Source organism: Pyxicephalus adspersus, chromosome 6 (genome assembly GCF_032062135.1).
Source record: "Pyxicephalus adspersus chromosome 6, UCB_Pads_2.0, whole genome shotgun sequence".
Lineage (NCBI taxonomy): Eukaryota > Metazoa > Chordata > Amphibia > Anura > Pyxicephalidae > Pyxicephalus > Pyxicephalus adspersus.
The window spans coordinates 76,094,502-76,121,271 of record NC_092863.1 but is presented as its reverse complement, the minus strand read 5'-3'; the positions used below and the strand labels follow the sequence as shown (position 1 = coordinate 76,121,271).

Here is a 26,770-nt window from a genome sequence, read left to right as displayed (position 1 = left end):
TTACAAGAACACATAATAAACCACAAAGGGTAGATTAATAACCGTGAATGTGACTTTCATCCACTGACTGTAAATCAATCACTGTCGTTTAAAACACACGCACCTGGAGGATTCCCTCATACTAAATGTTTAGTAAATGCCTGATTCATGGATTTTTATATATGTCCCACTGTGGGTGTCATGAGCAATTTACAAAAGAAAACTGGGCAGGGCTGACACCATACAGTCCACACAAATGCCGTGTGTTTTTTTTAAATGTAGAGCATGAAAAGATGTGCAGGTACTGCAGAAATGTACAACATAAGTTTTTTTGTATTTATTTGCCTTGATATACACTAAGAAATGCTAAATCATTTTTTAAAGATATTATACAATAAATGTATTCAGACACCATGTTGGTCACACAATGTTCACAAGTTTCTTTTAATGAAAAAAACTTACTTTTCCCCTTCATATTCTGCAGTGGAAACTTCTCTAAAGGCATCCAATGGGAAAAGGTGATGGTACGACCGTGCTAAGTGCGGAGCAGACACTAAAGTAAGGTCTAAAAGAAAAAGAAAAGAAGGTTCAGTTATAGGAACAGTAAAACATTTACAAAACATTGTTGTGCGAGAAAGTTTCCATCAGGTGACTTGCATGAGTGTTCCTTTGGATACAGAGAGGGATGAACTTGCAGGTGTAAGCCGGTCCTGGGGGAAATCATTCCGGCAGATCTATCCTAACCATGAACAGGTCGGGTCAGGAGAGTCCAGGAGAGATTACAGATATAAAAACATTTCTTAGTATGACCATAAATGGATGGACTGGCCTAGTGAATTGCATATTAGTTTGTTTCACCATTAAAATCATTACATAACATCAAAAAAAAACTAAAAAAAACATAATATAAAAAGATTTTTAAAGTTAAATCCCATTAAAGTTTCTTAGGACCTGTCACAATAAAAACTGTCACATGAATGGCTCTAAATAGCTATAAACTATCCTCTATAGCAGTATTTGAGGGATGAAATAACAATGTTCATTTACTCACGGCAAACTTTGCATTCCACTGGGAGCTCAGAGTACTTTGCTTTACACTGAGGGCAGAAATAGCCTCCTAATGTCAGTCCAGGCTCATTAGTGCTATCCAGGTGTCTAAAACAGAAAAAAATAACTTCACTTATATACACAATAATATCCCCATTATACCAAAACGTTTTTTCACTTTATATTAACTTTATAATAATCTACTGAACTGGAAAACAATGAAATGGTGTAGCAAAGAAGATCATCTTTTCACTGTCAAATTTCATACACAAAAAGGTTCATTAACATTTTTCAAACCAACTACACTGGGTGTATGAACTAAATGTAACATTAATAAACAATGTTTAACCTTCGCTACAAATGGGGGAATTCTCTTCTTTGCACCTGTGAAGTAACCATAGGGGCCACCAAGTATACTACATTAGACCAAAAAGGCAGAATGCGAGAGGGCACAATGGATCACTTCCTCTAGACACAGGGAGCCCCCTATGAATATTGGTCCTTTAGTAATTGGCAAGGTGCCAATGCCAATAATCCTCCTGCTTGGCTTAGATAAGGATGCAGCAGGAAGAAGGATGACAACCCCGCAAAGAGTTCACTGCAGGCAATTTAGCTGGGAATTCACTGACTAGAACACCAATCATTTTCATACACTTTAAATTAGGAATTATTTTGTACAGTATTATTTGTTTTTAAACAATATTTGTCCTAAATTTTTCAGTTTTGTGTAAATTACTTTAATATCTGTTATTTATAGACCAGTTGGTGGATTATTCACTATTTTTAACAAAACATTTTTGTACACTGTATTTCATACATACGCCATACTAAAAGAAGGCTTTGCATCTTGGTCAGACAGAGAACCCATTGTATGCTGAGGGAAGCCTATAAAGAAAACAGTTAAAAAAAGATAAAATATAAACCGACACTCACATTTAAAAGCCTACTAATTAAATCACAAGTTTCACTTTTCTTACTTGAGAATATTTATCCAGATGATTTATTTCTCCTATTGAAACCTGTTCACCTCTTATATTTAAACTTTGCCACATTACTTCGGACATCCCCACCAATTTAAGGACATGAACCAGGCTCTATAAACCTGGCCAAAAACCTATAGAACTTTTTACCTTCCTTACTTACAGATGACTGGGCTGTTTTATTAACATGATTAGAAAGGAATTAAAAGTCCCTTACCCATTCGTATCAAAGAACATTCTGAACTGTTATTAGCTGGAGGTGGGCTGACATGGTGCATTAGGAGCTCTTTGAAGTGACTCTCATCCAGGATGACATGATAAACACCTAACAAATATAAAATAATCCATGTATACGTAATACATTATTTTACTATATAGTAGGCAATCATGAAATATATATTACCTTAATTGTGCATTTATTTGTCATCTATGATGCAGGGCTGGATTTCTGTATGATGAACACAGGACCTAACCTGGTGGAGTAGGTTTGCCAGGGGGAGACACAGTGCCACTAACTTATTATAATCAGGACTCCACATTCCTTTTCACTATAAAAGACTTTAAGGTGCCACTCCGCCTACCAGTGTAACCTATCTTCAATGTTCCTGTGCCTGCACAGCTCACTCACTTTGGGTTCATACACCTGGCATTAAACGGCTAGCAGAATAGGCTATAGACTTATAGTTCTCCAGACGTACGGACACAAAGTTTTCCCACTCAACTCCCCAGCCTCGGGCTGCTTGTGTGGCTGTGACACCCAATAATAAGCACATTAGGTGGATACACCTCTTCCACTGGAGATATACGTTTATTACAGTATGTGTCTGTACAATTAAACATTCAAATAAATGCTGCAGCAATCTGAAAGTACTGAATTAGTTTGAATTATAAAGTTAAAAAATTAGCATGAAGTTAAATATGAAGTCCTGGATATTTAGGTGCAATAAACCTTTTCCAGCAGCTTACTAGTAACGCACTGCTGCAAATTACACTATTGAAGGATGATTATTTCAGACAATTTAGGCTACTAAATATATCTCACCACCAGTCTCTCGCGTGAGTACAGTGCACACGCGAACCTCGGCTGAGAGACCAATAACAGACACCCGGATTTTACTGGCTTTCAGGCACTGACGGAAAAATGAAAACATAAAATTAGTTAGTTGTATAACTGCAGGAACAATATCAAACATTTTTAACAATGTTAAATGTAAAACTGCCTACAAGTTTTGTCAGTTTATACAAGTTAAAAGAAAAACTAGTCTCAGACAATGTAAATATACTGCAGTAAAAACAGTAAATGTCTCTCCTCCTGTGTCACTGTCTATATCTGTCTATCATTTGCAACCCCTATTTAATGTACAGCACTGAATATTATGCTGGCACTAAATAAATCCTGTTTATTAATAGTAATCAAATATTATATAGTGGAAAATGCAACTGGAGCTGATCCATGGGTTGTATGCCAACCAACCTCAAAACACCAGGTAGACATGAGATCCCCCTAAAGGAATATCCTGATTATTAATGAAGGCTACTAGGCTATACCTTTAACTAAATTGACAATATTGGGAAGCCTGTTCCTTAAAAAGGTAAACAGTTTTCATAGCTAGCTTTGCGTACCTAAAATATACTAACACCGTAGCCTGTTTACAGACAATATACTGTAACATTTTATATGAGCAATGCTATTATTTTTCCTAATGACTACAAAACCAGTAATTTATAGTATACCACACATTCTACTAAATTCTTTATAGATAAAATTTGAATTTTCATGTTAATGCCAGAGGTGATTTTCTCTATACAGGTCTGGAAGAGCCATAACTAGCAGAAACTTCAAATTTTTGCAACATAAAGGTGATCTTCACTTTCCAAACACTGTACAGCCTACTAGCCAAAGAATCTGTATTTCTAGGTTTATAAATTATTGAGACACTTTATACTTAAAAGTTACAAAGTTACAAAAGACAACACTTACCTTAATTATATCATATATATTGGAAGGATCACATGTTGTCAAGCTGCTAAAGATTACCAGAATCTCACGGCTGGTATGGCCAGGCATGTGTCTTCATTAAAAGAAACACAAATGAAAAATAAAGATTTACTCAAATTCTAGTCACAATATGATTTTTTACACAAACTACATATTGTTTAAAATAAAACTTATGTATTTCTAAAGGTTTTGAGTCTCTATTGCCAAGATGAAAGTACTTTTGGCTTCAATTTGCTTACTGTTCTAATATTTTCATATTACTCATCTGTGGAAAGCACCATCTAGTACCTAAATGCATGTCTAAGAGATTTTATCAGGTTAGTACCTGGACAGATGTAGTAGTTAACAGAATAGGATACAGAAATGTCAATAAACCAACAAAACAAAAGGAAACAAAGGAGCTAAAGGTAAAACCCATAGAAATCAATCAGATTAGATATTGCAATACAGTTGACATTCAAAAATTTGGCCTTCAATAATCCGAATCCTTCAGTTTTCCAGCATGGATTTCAGAGCGCACTTTCACATTTACACTTTCCGGAGGTGCTGTTTATGTTTTGATGGTGCTCTACTTCAGAATCAGCTGTTGGGTTTTGCTTTTCCTCCATAAAATGAAGCTGGTCAGTCATAAGGATGATCATCCTGACAGCCCATCTGCTATTTAGCTTCTCTTCGGGGGTACAGTAATGATTAAAATTCTGAGGAACTATTTTGTTTAGTTTTTTAGAAATTGAGTAAAACTGTTTTATTTAGTTGGTGAACAATAAAATTTCATTTGCTTTTCCTTTAGTGTCATTTCATTTTAATATATACAGAATATATAACCTTCAAAAATCTGGAATATTCGAAAATCCAGCACACCAAGTCTGGAGGTTGCCGGATTTTTGAACCTGTACTGTAGTTTATTTTACTGCTAGTTGCACAGTCATTGTATTAAAATAGTTACAGCAGGGACAGGATGAAATTCTCTTAATTTCCTGTCCCATATACACACTGGAAATGGATTCTTCATCCCTTTTAGTCCAGGGACAATGCCTTTATTAGGGCAAGCAAAGGATGAATCTCCCCAGAGGTGACACAGCAATAAATAAAAAAAAAAAAACAGTGGTTGTAACTCCACTTTACCAAATCTACAAAATGAAAATGTACATATTAAAGTCATTATTGTTTGGAGATGCATTAGTGTTTGGGTATAGTTGTATTGTTTCTTTTTACATTAAAAAGTCTTGTGTCACATATAAGACATAACAATAGCACAATTACTGACTTCAGTGTCTGCAGAGCGAGGTTGAGGGAGTTGTAGAGAGATGGCTCGCCACTGCAGGTCATGTCTACAGCTTTCTTGAGGGCAGTTATGTGCTGTCTAGGGTTACCTGGAAAAAATGAAATAGGATCCATGATATGTAATTATTGCACCTTAATTTTACAAAACACAATAAATCTAAAGAGGCTCATCCAGCTCCTGCAATGCCTGTTCCTTTATTGCTATCCTATTTTATTGTAGCTCCAACCGGTGGAGAAAATTTTGGTGGTCTGCTGATCTGGCCGAAGCGCCCCCAAGCGGAGTCAGGAGAAAGACCCTGATGGCGGGGTGCACCTGCCAGAGACGCAGACTATGTTTCCTGTACGAAATGCAGGCTCAATGAAGTGGGCGGGTGGTGTCCCTGGACAAAACCCACCACTCTCCCATCACAGGCTCAGATCTGTGATGGGAGAGTGGGTCGGTTCTGGCATCATGACGTCACTATGGGGGAAGTTTCTTCCCCTTTGAATGATACCCGGCTCCCCGTGCATGCGCGATGCAGAGCCGGTAAATTTTAGTGATCCGTGGGACCGAAAAGGTTGGCGACCACTGCAATAGCGGACAATAGCACTTTACCAGAACATGCAGTTCCCTTTCCTCCTCTAGATTTTACCTAACTTCCTGATGTGACTTTAAGACAGGAAGAGAAGGACAATCTCCACAACCATACAAAGACATTAAAAAAACAAAACGACAGGGTTTTCTTTCTCCTACTCAATTTCTAATCCCCTAAAGCTGAAATCTATGAAAACTTATAGACCTTATTTCATACTGTTCCAATGTCCCTTCATATTCTGGCCTTTTTTTGGGGTAAAATCTGCAAATGTAGCAGCAGGAAATGGCACAGCAGAAGCTATACTTCCAAACCACTGTCTAGTAAATCTAACATGGTCCTCCACCTCTTGCATCCTGGTGATTCCTAATAGGAAGTCTGAGGCTGTATATTTATAAATGGCCTGGAGGAAAAGCACTGATTTATGTAACTATAGCAGCTGTATGACTGAGTGGCTGCCCTTATACTACAAAAAAAAAAAATTCACCCTTAAAGAATACCTGCTGGATGAATTACCCTTGCTTTTGGTGAAGAAGGCCCTTGAAAAGAATGAAATAATGTACCATATATACTCATTTTTATACGAATATAAAACAAGATACCTACTTTTTCAAGAAAAAAAAAAAAACACTGACTTGAGTAACAACCTAGGGTACAAAATGCGAGCATTATAGCCCAACATACAAAGGAGTAATCAATAAAAATTCCAATATAATTATTATGAATAATTGCATTCACGGGGCGTTATTTTTATTGGGAAAAAAATTACAATCACATGGACTCAACCTGTTTATCTTTTTCCCCCCTTTTTCCAGGGTAAAGTATGTTGTACATTTGAGTTGGTTATGATGGGTCAACTTGCTCTTAAATTATCTTTTGTACATTACTGTTGGCCTCCAGTAGATGGCACAATTTCCCTATGTAAAGTGCTAATAAATGACAAAGTATTCTAAAAAAAAATCAATGGTAAGAATACATTTACATGAGGACACAGCACAGTCTACTGGTGTGACCAAGATTCTTTTTCTAAAGACATTTTCAGGTCAAAATAAGTGGTGTATACGCACGTATTAAAGATAAGTATGTTTGCCTGAAGTTCAGCTTTAATGAGGTTAACAAAGTACCTGATTGCCTGTTAAAAGTTACAGTCCATTGCCTTATAAAAACATTTTCGGAAGCCCAATATTCTCCTGTATTTTACAAAATTGTCAACTTTATGACCATTGAATAAAAAAATAAATACACAAAGTTGCAGTAAATAGGAAATTGAATATGAATATACGGCTCATACCAGCAAGCTCTGTCAGCTTTTCTGCCCTTTTATTTCTTGTGATAATGAGACCAATCTGAAAATGATCAAAAACGTGTTTAATTAGTAAAGGAAGTGCTTCATTTAAAATATTTAGAAAACAAAGAAGGCAGGGACTCTTTAAGCTCTATTAAATATAAAACAGGGAATCTAACATTCCCTCAAACATTCTCTTCTAAATACTGCCATTGAAACACATGGACCTGGAAGATTCCTGTGAAGGAATGTTTGAGAGAATGTCAGATTCCCTGTTATAATTAGAACCCTATATGTGGCAATTCAGGCAATTTTTATAAATCTAGAGATTTCCTGCAGATATTATTATTGTTATTACAGTCAATATAAAGCCAAGAAAAGGAAGTACTTTAACTATGCAGTCTATGCAGTCCAATCAATACAGGGGCACCACAGTATCATTTATCAAGGCAACAGACATTCCCCCAAAACATTTTGTCAGGACACTTTGCATGGAGCTACAATAAAATGAACTATGAGTCCTGTTTGAGACTGAAAGTGAAGAAAGTCTAATTTTAGAGCTCTAATATCTTATATTTAAGATAATACATAGTTCCAGACTATTTAACACAATTATAACCAAGTATATCAGAGAGGTGTGGCAGAATGTATAATCAATAGGTCATTTGTGCTGAGATGTGTGAAATATTTTAACTTCATCCATTTTATTTTAGGTTACAATTTTTTCATCAAAATGTTTGATTTTCCAATACAAACACTGCATAGCCACTGAATCTTTTTTTAAGACAAGAAACTGATATTTAATTAAACAAACAACCAAAAAAAAGTGTTAAAGATAGAATTCTAAAACAATCTGGCAACACTGTTTTTTTAATATAAAATAAATTATAACCCTTACCTGGCTTATTGGGTTTTGATCAAAATATTCATCCACAAAATATTCCATAAGCTAAAGAGAGACAGAAAAAAATGTATATGGAAACAATATTTTTTAGTCTATGTAATCTATATGTTAAAATTAGCCATAAATCCAAAAACAAAAATATTTTTTTACAGTCTTTCCTTTATTTTGAACAGGTGATCCTGCAAATAACACTCACTTACTGCTTTATATCAAACTGGAAATTGCCTAAAGTGATTTAAAGTGAACCTGAGCTAGGATATGGACATTATTTTTACTTTTTCTATCAAGTAGTAAAAAAGCCTGAATTGACACTAAAATACTCTATATTGTCTGTGGCTACAAAAGTAAGGGTGAATTGTTGAGAAGTACAATTACTGCTTGTTAAGAATAGACGGATACTTGGAATACCACCAATTGTCTTTGAAGAAGGCTGTTTATTATTTTAGGAACATACACAACAAATAACACAGCATTACATTTGTCACCCCCTTTGGCGTCCAAATCCCTGTGAGCAGTTCTTTAGTTCTTCTTCTTTGAATAACTTTTTGTTAGGCAATATCCTATGCATATCTGGATTATACAATCAGGCCTGCTATTTTATAGATGATCTGTCTATACTGTTCCCTTGTCATCACAAATTCTCAGATCCTTACACTTCACATTTATTTCTGCTTCCCACACATCACCATTAAAAACTGTTCACCCGATGCCCAATATATCCCTCCCCTTGACATGTAGGCAGATAATCAATGTATTCATTTATCCTGTTGATGACAAAAAATGTCCTGTTTGCTTTTATGTTGAATACCCAATAGTTAGATTTACAAAACCAGACCATATTTCTATGTTTTTATCAAATCAAGTTAAAGTGGACCTAAACTCAAAAAGTTTACTTCACATAAAAGGGTAGCAACCCTTAAATTTGCAAAACAAAAGTGCAACATCCTTTTAGTTCTGTAAGAGAAAAAAAAAAAAAAAGGGTGCAGCACCTTCCCTCAGCGATCAAGACAGAATGGAGTGCAAAGCCTCCTGGGATACCTGCGTCATGCATCCTAGGAGGCTCTTGGCTACTCCTTCTCTGCCGATCACATGCAAGCGCAGTAAGATCAGCAATCTTTTTCCCTATCTACATCCACCCGATCTTGCGCCTGCGTAGTGCAAGATCAGTAGGTGTACAAAGAAGAACCCGGAAGAAGAGAGAAGATGTCGGCGCTTCTTCTGCAACCATCTGGAAGACAGACACTGGGGCAACACGGGACCCAAACAAAGAAACATCCTGACGGATTTGCAGGATTAAAATTTTTTTTTTTTTTTATTAACTTGCAAAACAATTTGGCTACCGGTGTTATGACCAGTTTAAAAAAATGTGTGTGTCACAAGGAAATCAAACATTAATAATTACAGCTTACCTTCAGTGTACTTGTAAGTCTGTTAGGTTTCAGATCCTGATCTTCCATCGTTCTTGACCCATCAATGATCACATATAAGTGGCGCATCTAGTAAAATAAATACATTTAGGCTCACAGTTGTTCACAAACAATACATGATTGCTGTCCAATTTCAGAAGCATAGGTCAAAGGCTAGGAATAACAGCTAGTGCCACCATCGTATTTAAGGAGGTATGAAGTTACAAGTTTGGGCAACAGGTGTATACAAATTTACAATTTGAAACCAAAGTTTTGCTTTAGTTTGAAACAGCAATAAAAAAGATCAAAAAGCTGCACGGAGCATGTGACCCCATCGGATACTGATCCAATCCCAAGGGTCTACCTAGCCGCGCATTCAAGACTATAATTGGTTGGGACGTGTGGCCAGGTAACCTGTGCGGCCTCCCAGCAACCTGCAGTGCATCCTGGATAGGCAAGGGGGACAGAAAAGCAACAAAAAATGTTATTGCCACACCACCCTTTATCTGATGTCACACAATCACTAGCGCCCAGGTGCTTCCTGTGATATATTGGAGGAGGAGAACTAGCAAAAATATGTAAGTGTATGATGAATCATTATATGTTCTGTGTATGTAAAGAATATTTTGAACAATAGATGAATACATATAGCAATATGTGGACCCTCTAGATCTCCTGAGGAAATGGGCGGTTGTGCTGCGAAACGTGTAGAGAATACTAGACTAACCAGAATCCCCATATATCTGGAATAGTACAGCTTAATTGGTAAAGGTTTTATGTGGATACTAAAGATAAAACAGAATAATTATAATTGTTTTATTACATGTACTGTTTTTAATTTAGGTTTTGAATATACATGGATGATGCAATTTTGTTGTTACTGCCCAACTCATACATATAGTAATGATGTTTTATATCCCACTGTGGGCCAGCCTCCTCTTGTTTTTAAGGGACAGACGGTACTAGAGAGGTATTAGTATTTCTTTCCACTTTTATTGAATATTGTCATGGTAATCCTAGCTCTCACAGGTTAGGTTATGTGATGTTGCTGCTTAATTTGCAGCTGTTCCCAAACAGCTCTAGGTTCCCCAGACGTGCAGATTTGACATTTAGGATATGTCTCCATATGGTTTATGTGGACCCCTCAGGCAGGATCGGGCAGATACCGCTATTGGCTGACACTCCCCCACATGGGTAAATCATCTTTAGTTGACGGAATTTGGGGTTATACTCCCCCTCCTGCCCCGCTTGGTGCTCACCCTCTGTCCCATAGTTTAGTCTTTTTCCGCATTTCACCCCAATCCCTCTGGTTCCCTTCTGCCTCCCCTTATTACAACTTTACAACATAGCTGATGCCACAGATGTCATCACAGTGCCCACTAGTTCAATCTTTACAAGTCCGTACCCTTAATGTCAAGGGGCTCAACAGCCCTACAAAACGCTCCCAACTTTTATACGCTCAACACAAGGCGAAGGTCCACATTCTCTTGCTCCAGGAAACATATTTTTAAACTAATAGGTTACCTTCTCTTCGCAACAGGTACCGGCGGGGTACAGCACCATAGCACCAAGCCTGGAGCCAAAACCAGGGGAGTTTGTATTGCATTCCACAAATCATTGTCAATTCAAGTTATAGATACTCATGCAGATCCCCAGGGGAGATACCTGTTTCTTAAGGTGTCTATTTGGGGAAAGATATTTACTTTAGCATCTCTGTACTCACCGAATTACCAACCGACTGTGTCTTCAATTAAATACCTAGACGCCCTAAAACAGTTTTCTGAAGGTATCTTGGTTGTGGGGGGCGACCTCAACTTTGCTCTTGTTCCCTAAATAGACACTTCATCTGGGAAAACCCCCATATCTTTTGCTAAATAAATGCATTCCAGGCTAAACTGAACACGCTTAGGTTAATGAATGTTTGGCGCACTTACATCCCTCTGACAAAGATTTTACATTTTATTCCAAAACACATCGATTATGCTCACGTATTGACTACATTTTTGTTAGTCACCCTACACTTGATTGTCATCCCCTTTCTACTATCGACACTCATCCGTGGTCAGACCATGCATCTATATCGGTCACTTTTGTCTTTCAAAGGGGGGACCTGGAGGTGTAATGATTCTTTGTTTAAGGACCCCGTTTGTGCCAAGGCAGTTGTCGATGTTATAGCCAACTTCATACAGGACCATAATTCAGACACTACCCCTCTTCCCACGCAATGAAAAGCCATGAAAGCATATATTTGTGGGGTCCTAATTTAACAAGGCTCACGATTGAAGAATATCAGATCCCAAGATTTTCAAACCACAATAGATAAAATTTGAAATTTGGAATGTCTTCATAAACAAACCTTGTCCTCTGACACTTGGTTTAACTGCAGCTAGGACCCATCTATTGGAGCTTTATGATCTGGCACACCAGGGATCGATTTGGCAAAATGCTATACCAATATGGAAACAAATGTGGGAGGCTCTTATCGAGGGGACTTCATCCTCGGGCACCTGTTACATATGTACCATCTATAGCAGGGGTGGGCAAACTTTTTGACTCTTCTAAAACTTGACAGAGGGACCGGACTGGATTATATATTATATATAAAGATTTCTTTGTGTTGGACTCAAAGAAAATACAAAGACATTTTGTATTGGACTTCCACTGTTTTAGTGAATCTCCTGCTGCCAGCTTCATACACAAGTAAAATCCCCAAGTGCTGCATCTGTATTGACGAGGGAGCTCTACTCACATACACTGTTTTCTGTGAAAAACCAAAACTGACAATTACTTTGGCTGCAGCTTCATAAGCAATTCCCAGCCTCTTTTTTAGAAAACTGTTTTGTCCTGTCATTTTCTGACATAATTTACCTTAAATAATCATTCAGAAATTGCACATAATTATTAGTACCACAAACATTATTTCACAGATTCAGCTGCATTAAATTGGAATTATGAAATGATTTGCATGGTAATTGCTGCTGCTTCTGCTTTAAAAACTCAAACAAATACTCATTAGGTAGGATTGGTACCGTGCAGCACAATGCAAGCAAATATTCATTATGTAGAGCTAGAAGGGAGATAACATTCTTTAGCTTTCAACCCTTCAATCCCACAATAACGTCACAAGCTTAATTCCACAAGCTTCTTCTTCTGCTATGGACTGAACATGTGAGGTAAGTAGGCGCCAAGACATAACCCCGCCCACTCTCCTATCGTGGATCTGAGCCTGCGATGGGAGAGTGGGAGGGTTGCGTCAGGGACACAGCCCGCCCACATCAAGGAGCCAGGAAACAAACGGGGGACGTGGTCCTCGGCTCTGCCCAGTGCGCCAGCCCAGCGGGGTCCTTCTTCTGACCCTGCTTGGGGTGGCACAGGCCACGGACCACCAAACAGGCTGCAGAAATACGCCGATTGGGCTGTAGTTTGCACGTGCCTGATGAATACGTACAGCTCAGGGTGACTTAAGAGCCATACTTCAAGATATACTGCAAGAATTTTATAACTATTATGCAGATCTCCACCAACTCTGAGCAAACCCTGTCACTCCCGCAGCTCTCCAATATGTCATGGAAACAGCTCTCCCGATGCTGGACCCTAAGGTAGTGTCTTTTGTGTAATCACCTTTTACGGAAGGTGGCGAATGCCATTAAATCCACACCGGCGGGGAAAAGTCCAGACCCGGACAGGTTCACACCCAAAGTCTATAAAAAAAACATACTTCTAACCTGGTCCCTTTCCTGGCAAGGATGTTCTCTCTCTATATCAGATGATAACCCTTTCCCACCCCAGAGTCTAGAAGCTCACATCACTGTCCTTCCAAAGCCGGGCAAGGACCATACACTGTGCTCAAAATATAGGCCTATCTCTCTCATCAATGTTGATGCAAAATTATTTTCCAAGTTAAAAGCCAATAGACTTACCAAACATATGCCGTCCCTAATACATAAAGATTAAGTAGGATTTATCCATGGACATGAGGCTAGGGATAATACCCTTAAAACCATCCTTCTCACCCAATATGCTAGGACGTCAGGGGTACCGATGTGCCTTCTCTTGGTTGATGCCGAGAAGGCATTTGATAGGGTCAGTTGGTCATTTATGTACGCTGAATTACGCCAAATAGGTCTTGGTTCAAGTATGATTTCCAGGATATCTGCTCTATACTCCTCCCTCAGCGCGAGTTCGGGTTAACCGATACCTATCAGATTCCTTCCTGGATATTAAATGGGACTAGACAGGGATGCCCTTTATCCCCTTTAATATACGCTTTGGTTATGGAGCACTTAGCTGTAGCGCTCAGATATAACTCAGATGTTCGAGGGGTCCAACGTGGAGAGAGAACCATTATAAATTGTCTTTGTATGCAGACGATCTTTTGTTATATATCACTTCACTGCATACTACCATCCCTTCTGTTTTGAAGGAATTTAAGAAATTTGGTTCTTTTAGTAATTTTACAGAAGTCCTCAACATCTCCTTGACCACATTGCAAGAGTAGTCCCTGAGTTCCAATACCTCTATTAGAATATGTAAGGAAGCAGTTAAATATCTCTGTATTCATTACGTCAGACCCTGCCAAACTCTTTGATCATAACTATACACCGTTGCTCAGCAAATTGCAATCAGATTTACAGAAATACAATTCCTTCTCCCTTTCATGGTTTGCTAGACTCAATACACTTAAAATGGATATCTTACCTAAACTGTTATACATCTTTTAAACAGTTCCAATTTTTCTACCTACTATATATCTCCAGAAGATCCATAACTCTTTTAGGGCCTTTTTGGAAGGGTAAACTTTCTAAGGTAGCATATCACACTTTGCGAAACCTAAATGCATGGGTGGGTATTCTGGATGATATATTGTATTACAGAGCATCAGTCCTGGTAAGGTTGATTTATTGGTTCCATAACAGAGAACAAAAGAGTTGGGTCTTGTTGGAAGACACTCTTTCTCCGGTAGACTTGAGATCTCTACCCTGGATAGATCGACTTGGCACAAACTGTCCTCTATCCGGTCTCACATCTGATCTTCTTCATTTATGGGATAATCTTATCCGAGGAGGATGTGTCTCTACACGCCCGAGTCCCATGACACCTCTTTTTGATAACCCAGACGGCCCTCCAACAATACACAAAAAGTGTTTTCAGATTTAGTCACTGCCCTAAGATCGCTATCTTGTAGGTATTACACAACAGCCGGGCAACCTCAATTCAGGCCCAGACGAGCAAGAGGGATGACTTCAGGGTTTGCATACAGGCAGATACAATCATATATATCCTGGTCCCCAGAAACATCTATATTGTCCAGAGGTCTGACAGGGTTCGAGGCATTGTTGCAGTGGCCCTCACCACCCACTCACATAATTTCTTTACTTTACAATCTACCTAATAGGGAAGCCTCTTCCAGCACTCCAGTATACATGCGATATTGGGAGTCTGAATTGGGCATGGAAGTATCCGCAGAAGAATGAGAGAAATCTTTTGCTCTTACACAAACTTACTCCCACCTGTAGGGCACAAGAAACTAATTATAAAATATTGGCACAGTGGTATCTTTGCACGGCAGTCCCCTATCGTATTTCTTCCGCCATTTTAGATAAATGTTGGCGTTGCCTTACACATAGAGGTTCCATGATCCACATTTGGTGGGCATGCCCAATGATTTGCTGTTTCTGGAAAAAAATTTAAAATGAATGTACCAACTCCAATGTGCAAAATAACCCTAAGGTAACTTTGCTGTCCTTGATTCTGGGCTCCATCAAATCCATTAAGCGAAGCGTACTTGGCCACTTTCTTACAGATGCCAGAATGCTCATCCCGAGGTACTGGAAACAAGCCGTAACTCCAGCTGTTAAAAACTGGGTGAAGGAAGTTATTTGATTATTGAGCTGTATTAATCAGGATAGGGAACTTTGATTGTATTTAATTATATTTGCATATGTATCCCAACCTCTCTTTTTGTGCACTGGGATATGGCACTGGAGGCCTCCTAGCCCTGTACAAATTGAATTTTTGGATTGTAATTGGTTTATATATGCTACAACTTATAGGTTGGCCTTTGTATTCCTGATAATGTTTTCATTGTATTTTGTTCCTTTTTTACCCACTGTTTGTTGTGTTCTATGTTAAAATTAATAAAGATATATTATAGAAAAAAAGTCCCAATTCTCTCTTTTGTGCTACTTGAATTGGATTAATAAAGGGAAGTGTCAGTTAGTAATGAGATAACCAGGTTGAAGAACAATTTATTTCATACAGTTTTGTAAACAGTTAATATAAAATCTCTTTCTTCTAGTTCATTGAAAGATAAAATCCACTAGGAGGATTCGGACGAAGTCAAAAAGGCACCAGCTAGTAAAAACCCTACACTCCCAGCCTATGTCAGTGATTTTTTACAAAAGACTTTTATTCTTTATCATCCTTAGAGGGACACAGAATTCTGTACTTTTGGGAGTTTCCACAATAAATGGTGGAAACTGAAATACATAAAGACCAGAAAACTGACCTGGCCTCATGAATAAAAGAAAAACTCATCAGGGGAAATTAAGAACTCCAAGCAGAAACAACACTGAGAGAACCAACTGTTCCCAGAGGTTCCAGGGCAATAGCTAAATGACAAGTGAAACCCACAACCTCCAGAAGACCAGATCAGAACTCAGCCAAGGGTTCTAACCCGAAGTGACAATTATTATTTATAAGGAGAAGATAGATCCAAGCTGCACATTATGACTCCATACAATACACTAAATTTACACTAGATTCCAAAATGAACAGGACTGACAATATCTGGATGGAGGTACAGCCTGAGGAAGAAACACTCCATAAACTCCCGGGAAAAATTGTAACTCATCAGAGATTAGGCAACCAATGCAAGATTGGGTCAGCCAGTTAGAAACAGAAAAAAGCAAAACTAATTAGGAATGTTACCAGAAGGAACAGGAAAAGAGACCTTACCAAACCACACAGGGAGTATGTTGCTCCCAGAAGGCATGGAGAATAGGTCCCAAAACAAGGACGATATATCCGACGAAAATCAACAAAGTTTATTTAGGAAAGCTTTAAAATAAATTCTTACCATGCCAAGTCGAACTTGTCCCCGATGCTCAAATACTCTGTAAAAATTAAATATCCATTTAAATTTATTGCCAAACACAAATGTAACATTTCACCAACTGTTCACTAGATCTTCACTATGATCTTAAGTAAAATTTAAATTTGATCTTAAGTCGAAATTTGGCCTTGAGGACTGTATGATTTATATAGTTACATAGTAGGTTAGGTTAAAAAAATCCAAGTGTAACCACTAGACAAATAAACATATCCCAGATATAAAACAATATAAATCATAGTTAGTCCAGAGGAAAGCAAAAAAAAAACCCTGGTACAATTTGCTTCAACAGGGGAAAAAAATTTCCTTCCTGATTCCATGAGGAATTCGGATGTTCCCTGGATCAACAGTCACTGTTATTTTTACTTTAAAGCTTTAATACCCAGTTATATTCTGTGCTTCTAGAAAAACATCCAGCTTTTTCTTAAAGCAATCTATAGTAGTTGCTGAAACTACTTCCTGAGGGAGCCGATTCCACATTTTCACAGAGTCTTGCCAGTGACTAATTAGAAATAATGGCTTTGAAATAACAGAGCTCAGCTCTTTGAGGACACGTAGATGTAATCCATCAGGTCCTGGTGCTTTGTCAACCCTAATTTTTCACAGCTGTTTCTCAATCATATCAATTCTGAATCATTGTGACTCATTTAAGGCAGTGACATTGCTATTATGAATTTGGACTTGAGCTCTGCCATTTTCCTTCGTGTACACAGAGCTAAAAAAAAGTGTTTAGTAAATCTGCCTTGTCTTTATCCCCAGTTACCAACCCAGTGACATCCTTTAAGTGGACACTTTGCTTACTTGGTGCTTGGACCGATCTTGAGGATCAATTTTCTGGGGGGGGGGAAGAATGGGCTAGTTTGTCTTTGCTGGCAGCAAAAATGGCCATGATGAACCAATGTATCCTTCCCAGCTCCCTACACTGGAGACGGTTAAGGCAACACTCATGACCATATTCTATGGAGATATGCTGGAGGCCACACAAAGAAAAGAACAACATAAATCAAAATTCCTGAGGAAGAGGTATGGCTTTATAACCAAGGTACTGCCAATTCCAGAAAGGGGGGAGACTCTGGAATGTTTCTAATACTCCTCCTGGTACATACTAAAAGTAACATAACAGGGTATACCACAGAATAGGCGACACCCCAGTAACCCTGCACATGTGCACAATCCCTCTTCTCCACTCTCTTTCGCATAGTGATCACTGATAATATGGGAATCCCTATTTTTAAGGGAATCCTTCATCCTAGCACTGGAAGTGGTATGGCAGGATAACAAAATGATGTTCTTCATGTTATGGTGCACTAGAATTGTTCACGACCCCCCCCCCCCCCCCCTTACCCATTTTCCATTTTACCTTGTTTCAATTTTGTTATTTTAGAGAAACCAATTGAACTTTCTTGTAATTAGGTTTTTATTGTATTTCTCTACTGTTTATACCGAGATATAGAAAACCCAATAAAAATATTTTGAAAAAGGGCTGATTCATTTAGCGTAGATTCACACATGCTTCTGAGTCACAGGATTCCACATGGCTCCCCACAGCTGGCACTATTCCAGCTGCTTAAGCACTGACACTGCAGCACTGGCTCCCAAAGAACCTGTGTGTATGCGCATTTGACATCTGGTGGAGAGAGTGTTACTAGTATCAGTCACTGCTACCCCTATTCATTTGCTATGGAGATACTGAAGGGGAGATGCTGAATGTAGCATCTCCACGAGAGGCAGCGGAAGAAAAGGAAAACACTACAACCTCACCACCAAGGTGGATTTAGCCGTTCATTCCTGATTGTTAGCTTCATTATCAGAGGGAAATGCTGTACTGGCTGTAGAATGTGATATGTAGCATTTAGTTTATATGTTGAAGAGGATATACGCTCAGAGAAATTTCACCCTGAAGAGTATAGCATGACTGCTGACTAAATTGTTCTTGTAATGCAGAACTGTGTTTACTGTCCTAAAAATCCACTGAACCAACAGGACATGTTACTGGAATGAAGCCAGGAAGCATATATGGTAATGATTCTGCTCTTTTTTACTCCTTAACAAACCAATAGGTGCTTCAGCAAACCTAATTAATCTGATCTACTGTTTATTTTATTGCAACAAACCCTATACTACATGTGTGTATTAAATTAAGCATTTTTGTCTTTTTTATTTTTTTACCTAATGATAAGTTATTATTATAATTAAAATTAATAATATTATTAAACAGGATATAGCGCCAACATATTACGCAGTGCTGTACATTAAATATTGTATATAAAATGCATAACAAACAAATCATGTGTGTCCTATTTATTCTGAATATAAGCACCAAGAACAAAAATTACCTTTTTCTTTTATCTTTAAATAGAATTTCATCTATTGTGGCTTTCAGAGAGCCTGACTCGTCCTCCTTGAGAACCTCCCTGGGGAAGAAAGCAATGCAATTTAAACACATCAGTAATAGCAACGGACTGAAGATATATTAGACAATGGAGGCACGGTCCTTACCATGTTCTTTCATAGCCACCTTCCCAACGCTTGGTTCTTTCTGGTTCTTCATCCATCTTTAAATGTTCTGTTATATTATGTTTTATTCTGAAGATAAGCAAAGACACGTAATATAACTATGTACTGACTAATTTACTAGATTTCTATGAATAGGAAATATCTCATTTATCAGGTAAGCCTTCAAAAAACTCAAGAACTTCAAAATCATATATATATATATATATATATATATATATATATATATATATATAACACAGACAGGTGTACTTTTATCTTTTTTTTCCAAATAATTTTTATTGATACAAAGGGTTCAAACATACATAACAAATGTATCAAAAACTAATAATCATATAAAAGTGTGGCAGAAATAAAAAACAGAGTACAAAAATGAGCAACATAAGATTTTATTATCTAACTTCAAGGGTATGGGGCGAGGAAAAGGAAAAAAGGATACATAAGCTTGAAGAACTTAGCTCATTGGATCAGAGGCTGAAAGTGCTGGGTCAGCTTGTGAGTGTTGCATAAATGTACTATATTCTGAAGAGGTGCTGAACTAGATCCAAAAGAACCAGGTCACCTTACACCTTAAACCTGCTCCAGATGTGATCATTGCTGATGGAAGGAGCTTGGCAGAGTGCTGTACATAGTTTCTTGAAGATACAACAACACCCTGACTAGGTCCTGATGGAAGAAGTGGGCTGACTTTAAGGAAACATTTTGTTAATATTTACAATTTCTTGATGGGTGGATGTCATTCTGGAAAAGTGTGTGTTTGCCTGCAGACCACCCAAAGTAAGTAATGCCCATATTCCGATCCTCCATGATTCCTACTAGCCAAAGAAAAAGCTCATCATGGTGAATGGCCAAAATTAATGCATGAGGAGGGCAGAAAAGTTTGGGCAAACTCCAAAACTTGAGAAAGGTTCACTATAGTGGCCTTCTGTTATGTTCCTATACCTGTCATAATACGGGTAATAATATGATATGGTATGTACATCCAACTGTCCCCCTTCCTGGTTTCGTCACAAAGGAATATTGGGTGTCTAAAAAGCCAGGCCAAATACCCCTCAAGTGGTGGATAGTTGAGGGTATCCAGCCTTGCTTTCCTGTGAGCCCATAAACACTCTGGGGGTATTAATGCAGCCTTAGCTCACATGGGTAGTGGACTTGTTCTGGGATCTCTTAGATCTTCTTAGTAAGATTTCACTTAGATTTCTGCTTTACCAATAGATTTTTGGTGCAAGTAATTGCATGAAAAAAAGAATGATGAGATCCATACCATTGTATTGCAAAGAGCAGATAAAGGACATGTACTATATTAGGACAGATACCATTGCACCATTGCCTGAAACTTGATAATAATGTAACAGAATTAAAGATGAAATTTGTGGGATCTAAATTGTAATAATAAATAATAATAAATCCCATACATTGATCCGGGTACAATCATATCTGCGAGACCTTATTAACCCCAGATCTGATGACCAATAATGGCTTGACCCTTTATGAGACCCAAGTAGAGAACAAAGTATTCCTATAAGTTTATACATTCCTCTAATGAGGAAGTAAACTGAAAACGACGAAAACAAAAAAAAAATCCACCTACCTTAAATCCCGCAGAGCAGTCGATCGGTCCGGAGGTCTCTTCCATCGGGTCCTGCGTCGTCCTAGTATCTGTCTCCATGCCGGGCGCTGCCATCTTCGCCTTTTCTTTCTACCTCACCCGACTCAGCCGTGAGATAAGGTGACGTAGGTTGAAAAAAAAAATTGCCGATCTCACGCATGGACAGTAAGTTTTTCCCTTTTCACAAAAAGGCTCCTTTTGTGCATGCCCGAGCATCACAAGGAGCACCCAAGACTCTTGGGATGCGTGACGTAGGTATCCCGGGAGGCTTTGCGCACCCCTAGGCGATTGAGAATTATGGGGCGGTGCTGCACCATTAAAAAAAAAAACACACAGAATTTTTACTTAACATAAAGGGTTGTCTACACTTTTATGTAAAGTGAAAATTCTGAGTTTAGGTACGCTTTATTGTAACAGATTTAAAGATGAAATCTGAGAACAGGATCTAAATTGGTTTAATCACCAGACCAAAGAAATATTCCCATACGATTATAATAAATGCCCTAAAACTGCTGCTGGGTGCCACCATGTTGGACGGGCCGTCACCAACACACAGATACGTCCCGGTGTGGACAGGAAGCTGAACCATAATACTGATGTGCCGCTGATATTGGGGTGTATGTGTACAGGATATGACTGGATGGGACTGAAGGGAAACAGTGGCATGAAAAAAATGTATTCACACAGATTCACACATTTATAAAGCAGTGAATCTGGTATTGATTGCAGGTGAATCCTGTGAGTGCAATTGTTTCATAAAACATGAATTCATCCATTGCCTGTGAAAAGGTCACCTTATAAATGCAACCCTGGGTGTCACACAGTTAAGGTGTAACTCTAATCTGTTATAACCCGGAACAATATCTAATAGGACTTTATTATTATAAACAGCTCCCATCTACACACATTCTGCAACGATGCAGCTCGTTGACCCTCCGTTTACATTCATTTGGGTGTAAACAAATGAGGGCAAACATTAGCCCAGAGCCTGCACTGCCCACGGACCATACACTATCAGCACACACACCGCCTCACACATCGTACCTTCTCCGTTACTGTCCGATCCCTTTAACCTGTGTACGGCAATGCACAGCTTCCCCGGAAACATTCACACTGCACAAACGTTCCGCTCTCCAGACACAGCAATGTACAATGTATGCTCAGTGCTGGCTCACATACGACACAGTGTCTCATATATTAAAATAGATTACTGTGCAAACATAGAGACAAATCATATGAATTCTTACATGAAAATTGATTTAGTGTGTAATTGGGCTTCCTAGTTTATATGACAGGGAAGGTTGGCCAAATCAAAGTCCTATTTTAGTTGTGGATATTGGGGAAAGGTTGTAAAGTTCTCTGTGCCGCTAATGAAGAGATTTGTCCCTCCATACTGGTGGCCATGGTTACCAAGACTGGGTCTACACCGACTTTAGTGTTTAACCTGAGGCTTTAAAAGCCCATGTTTGAAATTCATGCATTTTTAAGCTTGCCTTTAAACTGCTGGAAACGTCTATGCTGTGTCTTTACCGCGATTATGTTTTCAAGAATTTATAAATGTGGGAAAACGCCCCCATTGAAATCATTTACCCACGTTAGCCTGCTTTTGAATTTTGCAAGGCGCGTTACCTATTTTAAAAAATGTCCCCCAAGGAAACGCCTGCTGTAGATTAGCCCAGTGTTTTTCAACCGCTGTTCCGCGGCACACTAGTGTGCCTTGAGAGATCTTCGGGTGTACCGTGGGAAATTATCCAATTTCAGTTAATTGGTCCCAAAATGATTTATTTACTGCAAAAAATTTGTCTTCATTTGTCTATACCAGCGATGTATAGTGATAGGCAGAACCAAAAAAAACTCTTCCACTAGATGGCAGCAGGGAGCTAATTTACGTGTCTGACTTTTTGGTGGTGTTCCGTGGGATTTTTCTAATTGTAAAATATGTGCCGCGACTAAGAAAGGTTGGGAAACACTGGATTAGCCTATTGGAATGCATGGGAATATCTGACATGGGCTGCTTTAAACACTGGGGAAACAGCCTAAGAAAGAAAAAGGAGAAATCAAAATAAGAGTTGAGGGGAAATTTTCCTTTTGGGGCAATTGTCCTAATAACAACTAGGAGGGGAATTGGTCTAGCTTTTTTGGGGATTTATTTACCTTGCATCTCTTGGACAGGAAGGAAGTTTTCTTAATAGGAAAGAACTGCCAGAGATTTTAACCCTTACCTACACTATTCAAAGTAAAAAATACCATTTACTTATCCCAGAAACAGACTTACAATGATTACCTCCCATCAACCCAAGTTCTCAGTATCCCAGTCTTTTCTGAGATTCTCCCTGGGATCATTTGTAACTTTCACCATTAGGCTGCGTACACATGTGCAATTTTCATCACAGGAAACAAGCCCGTTCATCTCGGTTGGGAATCATCTGAAATGTGCACATAGCTTAATGCTCCCCAGAAGATTATTGTTCTCAATATGTCCGCCTACTATAGGAAGGCGATTACATATGTAGGATGATAACGGCCCACCTTGGATTGGTTTACTGAGTGTTGAACTTAGTGAAAGCGACTACTGGAGGCGGTGTTTGTCTTCTGTTTGTTCTCCATGTGTTTCACTATTCTTGAACAGAATAAAAAAGGACAGGGCATAGAGTTTTATTTTTATGGGAGAGATGCCTATTGATGTGTGTGTTCTATGTTCAGTTTACATGTATTTGATTTAAAATATGCGTTATATTTTTTGTTATGTTGTCCACTGCTGGTCCTCTGGGCTGCATTCCTTTCATGTTGACAACTGCATTTTTCTATTCTAATTATTTAAAAAAAATAATTTATATAAAAAGAATATTACATTCCTAACTATATCCCCGTATTAAGGATGTTCAGGTTATGGAACATCTCACGGCCCCAATTCCAAGGCACCACAACATGGTAGTTGTGAATTAATCTACTTTTTATAACCACTGGCCAGTTCTTGCATTGCTGGGCCTGTTATTGGTGTCCAGTCCGGGCTTTCTGTATCCCCCACCCACCTGTGCTTCGCCAGTCCAGTCCCTACTATAACTCCTTTGCCAAAGAAGTCTGCAAATAAACCCCTAATATACAATAGTTACAGTTGGTGTTTATATGTAGAAATTAGCATTCATTTGTGTTTTAGTTTTACTTCATGTTTTTCATTATCAGGTATCCCCTTACCTGCCATGTGTCCTCACAGTTTCTGGTGTGTGACATGTATAAATGCCCTAACTGCTCCCTGTGTGTCAAATGCATTAGGGTCCCAGATTCTTTACAAGCCTATATCCATGGGTGTCCCCTATGCTTCCTGTGTAAGAGCCTGTGTAAAGTACCAGTATCTGTAACCCATCTATATCACAAAAGTCTCAAATATGCTTCATCATGAAAAAAAGAAATATATGTTTTTAGCTAAAAGCCCAATACTAACTTGAATTAAACCCTGCAGCACTGCTCCCTTGCTAGCTGCTGCAATCTTTTTTTCTTCTTGTACCCAGTAATGATCCTCGGTTATCTTGACTGGCCATGCCAGCGTGATGTAAGCTTAAATTTTTCACATATTCCCAGCACAATCAGGCAGCTAAGATGTGTTATTGCAGAAAGGACATTGCTTGTCCCATTCTGCAATAATCACTGCCTGGATCACTAAAGGTTAAAGCTTTAGTTCCACTTTTAAGGAAAGAAAGAGTGAATCTGGACAGATTAGGGTTAACACATAAGAGGTTAGGATACTCCTTTCATCTGCACCTAAAACAACATAGGAAATGTTGTAATCTAATGTTTTCATGACACCCTTGAGCTCAAAAGAAATCAGTTGAATGATGCTGGCTGTCATTTACCGTGAAAGACTGAGGACATCCAGTGGTAGAACACAAGTACTGCATGAGATTCAAAGTGAGTACTGACACAAAATTTTATTTAGTGATTTGGCTGACTGAATAGGTCAATTCATAAATGTATTTGCCCAAGATTCACCCAACTTTTACTCAGAATTGAATTCAATTAGGAAATGTGTCAATCAACCTCAAATTATGTTTTGTGTATCTTCTAATTGCATCCAGTGTAAAAAGTATTTGAATATTGGGTAAATTTGGTTAAAGATTTATAAATAGACACAATAGACTTTCATTGTGAAAAGGGGCAGTAATAAATCATTTATGTTTACATTTTAGCAAATACGATGGGGCTCAGACTGGCAAAGAAAACAATTCATAGGTTTTGTTTCAAAATTGAATTTTTGAATAGTTACATGTAAAGCTAAGTAAAGTTAGTGAGAAATAGGGAATGTTAGAAATGTGAACTAACAACCTCTAAACTCACAGCAGACATACAATATTTCTATTGTTCAGGCAAATGGAATGATTTAACTTTTTCAATAGTTTTGCAGTATTTAGTAAACACAGATTATGGATTAGACATAGGCACCATCAATTCTGTTCCAGAAAGCCGACAACATTGTAGCAGATTTATTTTTAAATGAACATTCTGTTTGTTCACCTTCCTCTTCAGCACAATGTGCCCCTCCTGCAGCACCTGAAGACTTTTTATATATTTGTTTCACACATGTCCTGTGTGTATGTGATTTTTTTGCCTCTGATAGAGATCAGAAACTCTTCAATCTTTAAATGTTCTGAGGGTTGGTAATTAACACTATTGTATTCCTGTAGGTGATGTCACCCAAATGGCTTGGCTATGTATATTACAAACATAGTTGGAGAGAAATACAAATCATATGGTAGGTTCGTTATTTTATATATGTATTTACTCTATTTACAAAGCAGGGGAGAGATATAAAAGAAATCTAAAGACTTCCTGCCTGGAATGTCATTAGTGACACGACTAAGGACTTAAAGTGTAAAGTGCTCCATGTTATGTTGCCAATAAATGAGACAACAATAATAATAAAGAAGTAGACATAATGTGGAATTCCCCTTTCCCTCAGAACTTGGACTTTAACTTAATGACAAAGCAAGCTACAGGGAAACAGCAAGCAAATCAATCCTTGGGACAGAAGATTGCAACAATCTTGCAGTGGCCTCAGAATATCTTCTTAACAGGTCAGGCTACTACAGCCACCTGGGCCACCGCAAGGAAATGAAGATAAGGAGAAAGTCACAAGATTGAGAGGATAAATTGCATAGATCTCACAGAACCACCAGAAGACAAACCTGGACAGTCTGATGTATATCCTGGTGGTCAGGAGGTCCACAACTGGCATTCCTCAGCTGCAACACAGGTCCTGGCAAGGGCTCCATAGCAAAGCACAGGCGTCACTGATGTGCTGCAAAGGTAAAGACATGTACTGTAAGAAAGCTCCTTGATTGCCAGAAAAGCCAAAAAGTCTCCACGATGAAGGGAGGTAAAAATTGGGTAGCCTCTTTTAGGAATTTATTGGAGTAAAACTAATGGAACTGTTGTCAAGTCTTGTCACAAGAACTGGCCAATACCACCTTGATCCAGAAGACAAAAAATGGCTCAGTGATGGCTATGTGATGGCACAGAAAGGTTGATAGGAAAAAAAGAGGGCTCCAGTTTGTACCCCTGGGATACCACTTCCTCTACCAAAGCACAGGAGAAGCAAGCAACACTCATGGAGAAACAGATAACTTTGCAATTTGTTCTACAAATAAGAAAGATTAGTCCACCAGTAGCATCCTTGATGATGTTTGTCCAATGCTGTCCCTTGAAGGCCATGTAGATTAAACTCCTTTTACCCAAGGGTTCCACACTCCCAGCATTTTAACCATTCTACAAATCTTGTGTTATCTGACTCAAAAATGATCTCCCACTCATCAGTTGTCACTGATCTATCTCTTTTCGAGGAACCTTTTGCTTATCTACAACTAAGCTCTTATGTATCAGCAGTTATAAAAATTTGTCTCCCAGGGACCAGGCATCTGCGTGTGAGCATGTGGCTGGGGGGCGGGACCAGGTGGGAAATTTAAATTAATAAATATTTTTAAATGTAGCGCTTTTACATTTAACCACCTAAGCGTTACACTGAGGTCTAGATTTCTGTACCAAAAGTGATCCACTGTTTTTCATGAAATTTTTTTTTAAATTGTAGA

At 38.4% G+C, this 26,770-nt stretch overlaps 1 protein-coding gene across 2 annotated transcripts; it reads right to left on the bottom strand.

Annotated features, from left to right (window-relative positions):
* Positions 1-441: 441 nt before the first annotated feature.
* Positions 442-21,813, bottom strand: GTF2H2 (general transcription factor IIH subunit 2; the record flags this gene model as incomplete). 2 transcript variants are annotated; one of them, XM_072416228.1, is given in 14 exon segments in its annotated part: positions 442-544; positions 1,031-1,134; positions 1,848-1,911; positions 2,224-2,331; positions 3,049-3,136; positions 3,988-4,078; positions 5,273-5,378; positions 7,153-7,207; positions 8,045-8,095; positions 9,460-9,546; positions 16,535-16,571; positions 18,904-18,981; positions 19,067-19,153; positions 21,735-21,813. In XM_072416228.1, coding segments are annotated over 13 exon segments (1,028 nt in total), but the record flags the coding sequence as incomplete, so codon positions are not given.
* Positions 21,814-26,770: the final 4,957 nt, after the last annotated feature.